The 12,144-nt window shown below is 35.2% G+C and overlaps 1 protein-coding gene across 1 annotated transcript; it reads left to right on the forward strand.

Annotated features, from left to right (window-relative positions):
- The first annotated feature begins 8,894 nt into the window (after positions 1–8,894).
- Positions 8,895–11,511, forward strand: si:dkey-65b12.12 (uncharacterized). The gene is made up of 6 exons (XM_051111011.1): positions 8,895–8,996; positions 9,129–9,491; positions 9,627–9,746; positions 10,783–10,839; positions 11,018–11,095; positions 11,189–11,511. Exons 1-6 carry the CDS (start codon positions 8,930–8,932, stop codon positions 11,281–11,283), a joined length of 780 nt encoding a protein of 259 aa, XP_050966968.1. The 5' UTR covers positions 8,895–8,929; the 3' UTR covers positions 11,284–11,511.
- Positions 11,512–12,144: the final 633 nt, after the last annotated feature.

The raw sequence follows: 12,144 nt of genomic DNA on the forward strand, positions 1-12,144 counted from the left end.
TGTGAAGTGACACAGCTGACTGACATCTCGTCCTTATGTTGCGTTGTGTAAAATAATACAATTCACAGCACAGTAATGTTAAAGTCTTTAGAATTAAAATAAAATGTACACAAACCTTTATTTCGTGGAATAAGTGCACCAAATCAGTGGCGTAGAGAACCAGTCTCTCCTGTAGAGGACTCGAAAAGCCTGACTGTAACTCAGCAGCTGGGTTATTTCAGAGTGTGGTTTGATTCCCAGGGAATATATGTATGTATATATATATATATATATATATACACATACACACACATACATATACTGTGTACATTGCTAAAAAACTGTCAGAAGCAAGATCACACATTCATATTCATATGTGAAGTTGTGAACACTTTCGGTTAGCGAGGAGGTGACCCAATCTCTCACCACCGTGCACACTTTTCCTGCAACTTCATTGAGAAGTTAGACCATGAAGCTGTTTGGACTGTATTTCTCTGTTGTGTGGATGTTGTGCTCCTGCTGTCTTGTTCAAGTGAGAGGTCAGTAAATTCTCTGAAATGTTTATCAGCTCTCCATTTCTTTTATAGCACCCTCTAAAGCGTGCTTTTGTCTTCAACTACAGTTCCACTTAAAATTATTCAAGCCCCAAGAGACTGAAGTACTTCAAAAATATGTTTTTCTGAAGATCCAGGATTTCACTAACAGTTTACTAGCGTATTAAATGTGATAATGTCAATATATAATGTAATGTTTTTGAGTTACAGGATTTTTTTAATGACATGGCTATATCATAACACTACAAATTTTAACAGGTGAATTTAACTCTCTCAGAGTTAAAATTAACACTTATCCAGTGTATATATGGATACCACCAGTAAAGTGTTAAACTAACACTTTTGAAAGTGTTGACATTTTTAACACTGAGACAGTGTTACTAATAAACTCCTAAAATGTAAAATATTAACACCAGAACGGATGATGAAAACACCAAAGTTGGTGTTCAAATTTAGCACTCATGGAGTAACTGGTCAACACAATACCAGTGTTCAGGTGAAAATATTAAAAAATAAACCCACAAAACAATACGTTTACATTAATTTATTTTTTTTAATTGAAACACATTTAGTGTTTTCAATACATGTTCTCACAACATCTAAAACATCATAATGTCAAGGCAAATCAATGCAAAGGCACAAAATACAAATTCTTATTTGGTCCATACGTGCTCTTAATGTTTTAAGGTTTATAATGCTTACATTTATCAGCTTTAACAACAGTCTTTGCTTTGTTTTCAGCATGACAAGATGTGTTTCTCTGCTGTTTTCAGCCAAGCAAGATATTCTCTCCCACTTGGAGCATTTCAAAAGTGCTCCTGTAAAATTAGAAAACTAAATAACAAACAGGATCATTTTACATCCATTTTTTACAATGCAGATTGTATCAATGCAGCTTTACAGTATTAAACAGGGAAATAGTGTGTCGAAATCCAGGCTGCAACAAAGTCAGATTGAGCAGAGGTCTTGTGCCAATGGGTGTGTTGACGAGGTGTTCGCAGGGCATCTGTCTCTGGGGCTCATGTAGTTGTCATGGTCTCCGCTGACGTTCAGGGCTGTAGAGGTCATCTCTAGGTACTGATCCACCATCTGGACTGGATACGGACTGGATCCAGGGAACTGCAGTGATCATCTGATCTGGATTCAGTCTGGATCTGGGTGGCTACAGTGACCTCGAAAGATGCCATTCTTTCTTACAATGTAACAAGTACATCATGTGTTAAGGGACGTGTTCCCAGTTTTGGCTGACCTAATTAATGCAGCCTAACAATGCTTTAACCGATTTGAATTAAATAAATGTGTAAGTGCATTACATATAAGCCAGGTTAAAGAGATGGGTCTTTAATGTAGATTTTTATTCAAGGCCAGAGTCAATAATACCCAGAATATCAAAATCAACTGCGGGTGGCAGATCCTTTTCCTATTTAGCTCCCAAACTCTGGAATAATCTACCTCCTACTGTTCGGGGGGGCAGACTGTCAGTTTAAATCTAGACAATACAATAAAATACAATTCAAAATAGTTTACCCAAAACTGAAACATTTGTCATCATTTTGGACCTTCGGTCTTTTAAGAAGAACAAAAAAATATTTTGAATAATCTACAGAAGACATATACTGACATTATATGGATAACTTTGTTCAGGGCATTTTTTTAATCTCCTTTTGTGGTCCAAAAAAGAAAGAAAGGCATATGGCATTAGAGCAACACAAGGCCAAGGCTAAGTAAATGTTGACTCGATTTTCATTTTTGGGTGACTTACTCTTTTAAGGAAAATCATTTAATTCACTGTAAATGTATGTATATATATTGTAAAAAGAAAGTCAGTCTTACTGGAAAATTAGTCTTTTAACAACAGAAACAAAGTCATAATTCCAAGTGCGTACTGACCTCTCTCTGCATTGAGGTTGGACTCCTCCTGCCAAAATGAATGCACATAAATGGGACAAAACATAAATCAAATGGCAGTGCAAGCATACCAAAAACTTACATTTGATACATTTTTTAGAAGGAGATCAGGCTTTTTATCATTATTGTTTAATAATCAAAATATTAAGCATGACAATCAACAATTTTAAAATATGCAATTGTGGCTTACCCTTGTTTCTGGTATGTGTCCTAACAGAGCTCTTCTCATCCCCTTAACACCAGGGCCGTTTCTCAATACCAAGTACGCAAAGTTCGGACTTGCGTCCTTTGTAGTTCGAACTTGGTAGTTTGACTTGGGAGTACGAACTCCCGAGGACGGGAGGACGCAAGTCGTGTAATTCTGCAAATGGAACAGCAGTGTACTTGATAACGTCTGTCAGCTCGCCTTTTCTACTCCGGTTATCTTCACTGTATGTATCTACAATAAGATGAAATATGATATCAATCACCACTGCCTCTTTTCGTTTTAATTTAACCATATTAATAGCTGCAGAAATGTAGTTCAGGGAATGTACAACATTACAGTGAAACGAAATATTATATCAAACAGCATTGCCTTTCTTCTGTTTCACCTAAACATATTAATAGCGACAAAAATGTGGTTCACGCAACGCTTACACGCATTACAATAAAACGAAGTGATATCAAACACCACTGCCTCTTTGTTTTCTTCAAAATATATACCACAACCCTCTTTTCGTACTCATTTAAAAAAATAAAACATTAATATGTGATTTAGACAATATGTGCACTGTGTATAATACATCTTTATATATAATAAACACTCAATACTCTCTGCCTTTTTTGTTAAATGTCAGTTTTAATGAACAATATTAGCCATTATAAAAGTATAGGTATAACGTATAGGAGACGTATGTAATCGGAAATGAAGACAAAAACAAACAATTCAGTCAAATGCATGCTAAAAAGTCAGCGTTGAATTACGATTGATAAATAATTTATGAAGCATAACTTTGTCCTCAGGCAAAACGATATGCCCTGGAATATAGATTCACGAGACCAAAAATTAACTTTTAGATTTACCCAAAACGAATTATACCTCTTGTTTAACCACTACAGAGACGTGAGGACCAGCGGCAAAAGTCAGAAGGACTAGCCGTGGTGAGGCTCTCTCTGCGGGATACATGACCACTGAGCACCCGCTGTTCGCCTGGAACTCACATCTCCGAAATCGGCGAAACAAATTTTCAAATAGGCGCTGTCTTTGTAAATAAACCGCAGATTTGAGTTTTAAACAACGACATTCTCGCCTGAAATACTCTTAAAACTTCATTTTATGACACAATAACAGTAATATTTTGAAAATTATGCGGGCTTTCGGCTCCGCCATTAACGCTCGCTGATTGGTGCGAAATGCATTCTGGGATACATGGCTGCCTCAAGTTGGCACAAGTCTACTCTTGATGCATCCTTGATAAAAGGGGCGGAGCAAGAACGCATCCGGGGATTTGAACTGTACTTGGCTAGATGTGAACTTTAAATTGGAACAGTACTTGGGCGACGACTGATGACGTTTTACAAGTCCGCAAGAACACAAGTACAGACAAGAACGCATATTGAGAAACGGCCCAGGATTTTAACACTGGAGATTTTGTTGTGAAGTATTCAACACTGCTGTTTTTAAGTCACTTATTTTTATAGTAAGGAAAAAAGTTGTCTTAAAACATAACTAAGCCTTTAGAAACTGTTAAAAAATTTAATTTAAAATTAACATTTTTAATTTTTAAAAATTTAAAAATTAGTCTGGGCTGTTGCGCATACATATATTTAGCCCATTCATGTTCTGAAGTTGAGTAGCAAATGTGGCAAAATCAACAGAGCTCTCAAAAAAGAGAAGAGAAAGAGAAGAAAATAGTTTATTTGAAAAAAACAAACTCCATTTAAAAAAAAAAAAAATGAACTGAGTGCCATGCATTATTCTCCACATATAGTGCGATCTGAACCCTAAACACATTTTGTCAAAAAGACAATTTTGCCAACTTTCAAGGCATCCCGATTTCACCTTTTACTGCAGAAGTGACAAGTGCGATAAATCCATTTTAGTGAATATTTTTTTTACAATTACATTTTTTAAAAACTCAGAAACATGAAATGTGGAGTTATCTGCTTTTGCTATAAAACAAACTTTATATATATATAATACTTTTAAATGAATTTTAAAGTTATTACCTAATCAAAACAACCCAACTGCAGTTTGATTGATATTACTTATAATGCACAAACAGAAACATGATTTCTGAAAATCTTCAAGTAGTTTTATTATATTAGAAATGGTAAGACTACATAAAAAACATTAACATTAAAAAAGTCCTAAAGATACAACTGGCAGCCTTATTCCTTTAAAATGTGTTGTACCAGAAAACCTTCAAGGGTGCTGAACAAAAAAGCACAATGTCATAAAGTGTTTAAGAGCAACTGAGAAAAACCTGCAATGTACAACATTTTTCTTTTTTTCCATTATTCATCAACTTTACGTTCTCAGAATCACTCAAATTATATTAATAAACTTTCTTCGATAGTTTACTGATGCCTTTGTTGAATTGTTTTCATAAAATTTTGTCTCTGCAGCAACGTGTCTTGCAGGTCAAAGGGGGGTTGAATAATTTTGATTGCAACTGTATATCCAAGTCTTATCCATTTCTAATCTTTCACACAGGTCATTGTGTGTGTACTCAACGGAAGCTCATTACAAGAATCAATTTAACCACACAGCTTCAGTCTGAAATCTTGCTGCCGTGCCCTTTTGAACCAGCAGATCTGTCCATGGATTCCATTGCTGAGTGGACTCAGATTAATGAAACCATTGTCTACATTTTAAAGATCGAAGTAAATGGTCAGATAAATGTCTGGAATAACAGACACAATAGAATTAATGCATTCCGAGAGGCCGCTGCCTATGGAAACTTCTCCATCCTGATTGGAGATGTGCAGCTCTGTGATCTGGGTCTCTACCGCTGTCAACTCTTCAGAAACTACAACTGTTCTCTGGGCTATAAAGAAATACAGCTCAGTGAGTATTTGAATTATACCTCTTTACAAGGACATCGATAGACTATCAGCATGTATTAACCTGATGTTGTAAATGTAATGAACTGGATGAATTTATAATACGTTATATCTCATTCATCTTTATGATCTTGATCAGGTCTGGCTGCTGTTGAATATTCACTGCTCAGTAACTGGCAGCTCATAGCTGCAGCAGGAGGAGGATTTCTGCTTTTTTGTTTGATCACTGTGTGTGTTTACTATTCATGGACAAAATATAGTCTGATAGAGTCTAATAACTATACTAATACTATGAGACCTGGTGAGTAAAATTGTATAAATATTATACAACAAACCATAAAAATGTTAGACATTTGATATGACACATATGCTATTACAATTCAGCAAGTGTAGTGAAAGTTACAAGTTGTAAAAACATGATAAACAAAACAAGTAAAAGACCCAATGACAATATGATTCTGAGCAAGGCTGATTTAATTGAAGTCACTCTGAAATTGCTTTCAGTGTAAACTGCTCGAATGCAGATGTTGGTTATACTTTATTTTAAGGTGTCCTTGTTACAGTGTAATTATATGTTGAAGTACTGAGTATAATTAACTAGGATTAGGATTAGGGTTACTTGCATGTTATTACGCATCATTTATTGTTATTATAATATAAAGTAAATGTAACATGTAACAAGGACACCTTAAAATAAAATGTTTCAGACATGTTTTTTTTTTTTTTTGTTTTTTTTTTTATCTGAAGAACACATTGTACAAAGCATCATCACTAACATTTTCTCTTAACATGTTTTTTCAGGACCAGCAGTTGATGAGATGACCTACATAACAGTTGTCTGGAACGCACTGAAATGAAAGCAAGGGTGCATTTACATCATCTATGACATTTATACAGTAGCCTGTCATTTGCATACTGTAAAATGCATTGTTGTATGGCGTATAAACTCAGTCGACACTTTGTTAGATACACCGTTATAACATGACTGTGTAAGCTGGCAGGCCACATTCCACAACACATTTGTAATTTCCACTCTTATTTACCTGATTAATTTAATTAAAGCTTGCAAACTGCAAAACCAGGGTAGAAATGTGAATATCAGCTGCTTCAGAAAGTCAGTTTTTGTTGTATGTGTTACATGTTTTGTAACTGTCATATATTTCTCAGTTCTCCTTTCTATTCTTGTCATGAAAAAAGCCAAAAGAAAAGTAATTTCTTTAGAAAGGTCAAGTAAACTAGATGTTTACTATTAATCTATAACTAAAATACTTATACTAAATGCTGAAAACGAAAAACTAAACTGACCGTACATTTCCACCAAATGCATGTTTATCTTTTTGATTTTTTTCACAAGATGGCAAAAGCTTTTTTAAAGAACTTGAGTTCAGATCAGAATATCAGGGTCTCTTCCACGGTGAACATCAAACGTCAGTAATTCAGTGTTGCATTTATTAGCCAGTTTGCAGTTTGCATTTTTTAATAGTTAACTGTGCGAACACAGCTCACAGATGCTGTAATGCTTTGCAAGGCGTAGGTGTGAATCAGTAGCATCACCTCAACCAACAAAAACTGTAATATGCAAGCTGAGGTGAAGCTGCTATGTTACTTTGTCAACCCTCCACAGCATGTAGCCCCACTCATCTGACAGTACAAGCCTGGAGCAGATCAACTTTAGTGTCCATTTGCTGTTAGGCATTAGTCATTAGTCATTAGTCATATCATATTTAACTGATTACCCTTTGAAGTCTTTATGAGAACTGAGTCACTTAAGTCTCCTATTCTTACCTGTCTGTCTTTACAAACTAAACAAAGGCTGTTCACTCGTATTATTTATGAATGGGAGAAGCTGCAGTGAGCAATGTGGCAAAATAGTCCCGCCTTCTGAATAAAACAGCCAATCGCTGATTAGTAAAGTCATTGTGTCATTGCAGCGGCCGTTAGAAGCTCCGGTAACCAGAGACTGGCGTTTATGCCTGCACATGCGCATTGGCTGATCTAGCCTGAAAAATAAGCTTTGTTAATGCTAATTAAGCTTAAGGAACATTTATGAGGCAGTTCATTTCAGATTTCATTGCTAATTTTGAAATATGTAATTTAATTGTGAGTTCAGCAGGCAGTTTTTGGTTTAAACTGGTCCTTTGCTGGTTTATGCTGGTCATGTTGCTGGTCAAGGACCAGCACAAACCAGCAAATGACCAGCATAAACCAGCAATGGACAAGCTTAAACCAGCATCCCAGCATCAAAACATACCTACCAGCATATGCTGTTTTTTTTTTACCAGGGACAGTAGATGGTGAACTGATTGCTCCCCCATGATATTTTATATACTGTATTTAAACTGCACAGATGCAAATTTTATTTTTATTTTTTTTTACAGTTTACAGTTTATGGAGCAAATCGCACAATTTAGGGGGGCTGAGTAGTTAGCTATAGCCCCCACCACATCATTTTACTTTCTCATTTTCTAAGTTATTAATAATTCTGTTACTCATTTGCATTTCTGAAACATTTTGAATAAATCTGTAACTTCTCCAACCCACCCGTCTGACGTGGATTTGATTTTGCATCAAGACTTAAGTGTCATTCAGTGATATACTGTTATAGTTTTTAATATTTTAAATCCATTTTTATTTTTATATTTATTTTTGATTAACTGAGTTTTTTTCCAGGCATAAACCTGCACATGCATTTTAAAAAAAACTGACACTTGAACAAATAAAATGGGATGCATTTTTCATGTATTTATTAAAGATTGTTCTATAACACCTGGTGCTCCATTGTGGTTGCTTCCTTTACATTACCTAGTAGCTGGTTAAATTAGCAGCACAACAAACGTTTCCTGTCATCATTTATGCATGTTTCACGCTGCTGTGGCTCACTCCAACTCAGTGACATGTAGGCTTTTGCGCATGAATTGCATGTTTTAGATTTGCCATAGCATTTCAGTGGTGTTTGTGTGGTTCCCAAACCATGAGTCTTGTTTTCAAACCATTCCGAGGCCTAAGACCTGTTAATGTTTCAGATCATTGACATGATCTTGCTGCATGAGTCAGCTGTGCTTTAGCACACACTCAGACATCTTTACTTTCTACTGGAGAACATAATCATAGGTCCTTTATCACTGTTTGACTGCTGGTATGAGGTGATTTTTATTAAAAAAAACTAATTGACAACCAAAGAAATGCACTTGCTAAAATACATACACTTCTTGTACAGCATTATACCTCAGTGTTTTTGTTGTTTGCTTTGTTTTGATTATTTCAATAAACAAAGAAACAACCTTTTTTTTTTCCATGAACCAGTTGCTCATTGTGGTTTTAGAAAGTAGCTTACTTTTTTTTCAGCTTTTTCAGGAAGTGACACGCACAATAAATTCTCACCTTGCTGCCTTGAACTGGGTTGTTCTTTTCTGTTGCTACTTCAGTGATCAGTTTAGACCATGAAGCTGTTTGGACTGCATTTCTCTGCTGTGTGGATGTTGTGCTGCTGTCTTGTGTATGGCAGAGGTCAGTAAATTCTCTGAATGCTTATATATTTTAATGTTTATTATCTGTACTATATCCTTTTATTGCACTCCTTATTTGATTTTTTACCCTTCACTTTATCAAGCTCTTGTCTATGTCCAAACTTTCACACAGGTCATGGTGTGTGTACTCAAGGGAAGCTCATTACAACAATCAATTTAACCACACAGCTTCAGTCTGAAATCTTGCTGCCGTGCCTTTTTGAACCAGCTCTCACTAGATCAAATCTGTCCACGGATTCCAGTGCTGAGTGGACTCAGATTAATGAAACCATTGTCTATATTGTAGCAATCAAAGTAAATGGTCAGATAAACTTCTGGAATCACAGAAAGAGAATTAATGGATTCCGAGAGGCCGCTGCCTCTGGAAACTTCTCCATCCTGATTAGAAATGTGCAGCTCTCTGATCTGGGTCTCTACCGCTGTCAACTCTTCAGAGACTTCAACTGTTCTCTGGGCTATAAAGAAATACAACTCCGTGAGTATTTGAATTATACCTCTTTACAAGGATTGTCGATAGACTATCAGCATGTATTAACCCGTTTATACATTTATAGTGTTATGAAGTGGTGAATTTCTGGTTTATTTCAGTCATCTTTATGATCTTGATCAGGTCTGGCTGCTGTTGAATTTTCACTGCTCAATAACTGGCAGCTCATAGCTGCAGGAGGAGGAGGAGGATTTCTGCTTCTCTGTTTGATCACTGTGTGTATTTACTATGCACGGACAAAACGTGAGTCTGACCACTCTGTTATGATGTTAAAGCAAACAGTAATGTCAATAAATACACTAAACTGGTTATAAAATGTTGGTGAAAGTAGTTATATGTAGGCTATGATCAATACGCATGTAATCAAGTCTGTCTGGAATGGTTATTTGAGAAGTCTGTTAAAACAAGTGGCATTTTAAAAGATAAAAAATAAGTTCACATACACCTTGCAGAATCTGCAAATGTCAATTATTTTACCAATGTAAGAGGGGTCATACAAAATGCATGACATTTTTTATTTAGTACTGACCTGAATATGATATTTCACATAAAAGTTAAAGTTAACAAGGTTAAAAGGTTCACATAAAAATGTTTACATATAGTCCACAAGAGAAAATAATAGTTGAATTTATAAAAAATTACCCAGTTCAGAAGTTTATATGATTCTTAATACTATGTTTTTACCTGAATGATCCACAGCTGTTTTTTTTTTTTTTGTTTAGTGATAGTTGTTCATGAGTCCCTTGTTTGTCCCGAACAGTTAAACTGCCTGCTGTTCAACAGAAAAATCCTTCAGGTCCCACAAATTCTTTGGTTTTTCAGCATTTTTGTGTATTTGAACCCTTTCCAACAATGACTGTATGATTTTGAGATCAATCTTTTCACACTGAGGACAACTGAGCGACTCATATGCAAAGATTACAGATGGTTCAAATGCTCACTGATGCTTCAAAAGAAAACACAATGTATTAAGAGCTGGGAGTTGAAAACTTTGAATTTGAAGATGAGGCTAAATTTTACGTATTTTGTCTTCTGGGAAACAGGTAAATATCTTCTGTAGCTTCTGAAGAGCAGTACTACTGTAAATAAAATAAATATGATATTTAGGCAAAAAAGGAAAAATGTACACATCTTCATTTTGTTCAAAAGTTTACACCCCTGGCTCTAAAATGCATTGTTTTTTCTGGGTTTCTAAGTGATGATGATTTTGGTGATCACGGTATTTTACTTTTTTTTAAAAAAAAAAATAAAAAAAAATAAGAATCTTCTCTGTTCTAAGGGCAAGAAGTCGATGTATCAGTCAACCACAGATCACACAATTGCCCTGATGTGGATGGTAAATCTTACTTCTCAGTATTTACTGTATATTGTTATATAAACTAATGCCTGCATGTGGTCTAGTCTGAGTCTGAATATGTTGTGATAGAGTAATCTCAAGAAAATGCTTTAATTACTACATAAATTCTAAACAACTGTAATTGTAACATTATTTATCATTTTCTTTGTTCTTTCAGGACAAAACGTTGAGGAAACAGACGAAATAACCTATGCATCAGTTGTTGTTAAGTCACGCAACTGCCATGACAATAAAGGTAATTATTTTGTGTCAGTTATGTACACTGTAGATCAAACATGTGATGGACATGTTTTTACATCTTTTTTTTTTTTATCTACTTCCACATCAGACCCTATAAATGGCTCTGCATCTGCATCTGCATCTGTTCTTCAGAACCCTGAGACGGTCATTTACGCTTCTGTCAAGCAAAGAGACAAAAGATGAGCAAGTGAGAAATGAAACATTCAAATTAAAACACTCAAAAAAAGCCAAATATTTCTAGAGAACTCACATTTGGTATGGTTTGATTTCTCACCAAACGAATCTAACGATGAAAATGCTGCATAGAAATATCTTGCAAATAAAAATGACTGTACAAGTGCTCTGAAAAGATGAACAGCGATGGCACCAATCCAGCCTAATTTATGCTCTGTTTTTAAGCAGAAATGTGTTTTGTCATGTTAATGTTAACACAAATCCACATTACATTTGTCTTGTGATGTTTTATTAAAGTATTAGAGACAAAAATCACATTTTGAACTCTTTTTAATTTTAAATTCATTTAACTAAATGGAGGGAAACCAAAGTAAACTAATTCATACCTTTTACTCTTAAAAAATAATAAATAAAAAAAAGAGTATCAAAAACTACAATAATTGTCGAAAGAGTCTAATGCTTGTCCATCATGTATATCAGCTTTGTCCACGGAAACCTTTTATGTTTATTTGAAAGTCAGTCTCTTGGCTCAGCTGCATGAGTCTGTGAGCTACTGTGGAAGAAGCATGTGAAACTCAGCTACTTTATCACCTAAACCACTGAAATCTTTGCAGACAACATGTCAGGTCCACAGATGCAACAGTAAAGCAGGACAAAGCAGGTGTAGAAGCAGTAACTGTCTATCTGGCAAAGAATCACGTTACAGATTTGAGTTGGTATAAAAACCCCGGACCAAAATGCTTACAGAAAACCAGAGCTGAAATTTCTATATCCATGAACAACTTCACAAAAGAAATCAACTGCTTCTGTTTTGCAACAAGTAAATATTCAGTTAATCTTGTGGGAAAATCTTTTCTCACCACTGATGCT

The sequence above is a fragment of the Labeo rohita genome, chromosome 5, assembly GCF_022985175.1.
Source record: "Labeo rohita strain BAU-BD-2019 chromosome 5, IGBB_LRoh.1.0, whole genome shotgun sequence".
Taxonomy (NCBI): Eukaryota; Metazoa; Chordata; class Actinopteri; order Cypriniformes; family Cyprinidae; genus Labeo; species Labeo rohita.

What these genes read in the sequence shown, in the direction of transcription:
- si:dkey-65b12.12 (XM_051111011.1), top strand. Translation starts at nt 8,930, where the DNA reads ATGAAGCTGTTTGGACTGCATTTCTCTGCTGTGTGGATGTTGTGCTGC. An exon ending in CTATAAAGAAATACAACTCC is followed by an intron (nt 9,492 to 9,626) that starts GTGAGTATTTGA and finishes GATCTTGATCAG; the next exon opens with GTCTGGCTGCTGTTGAATTT. An exon ending in TTACTATGCACGGACAAAAC is followed by an intron (nt 9,747 to 10,782) that starts GTGAGTCTGACC and finishes CTCTGTTCTAAG; the next exon opens with GGCAAGAAGTCGATGTATCA.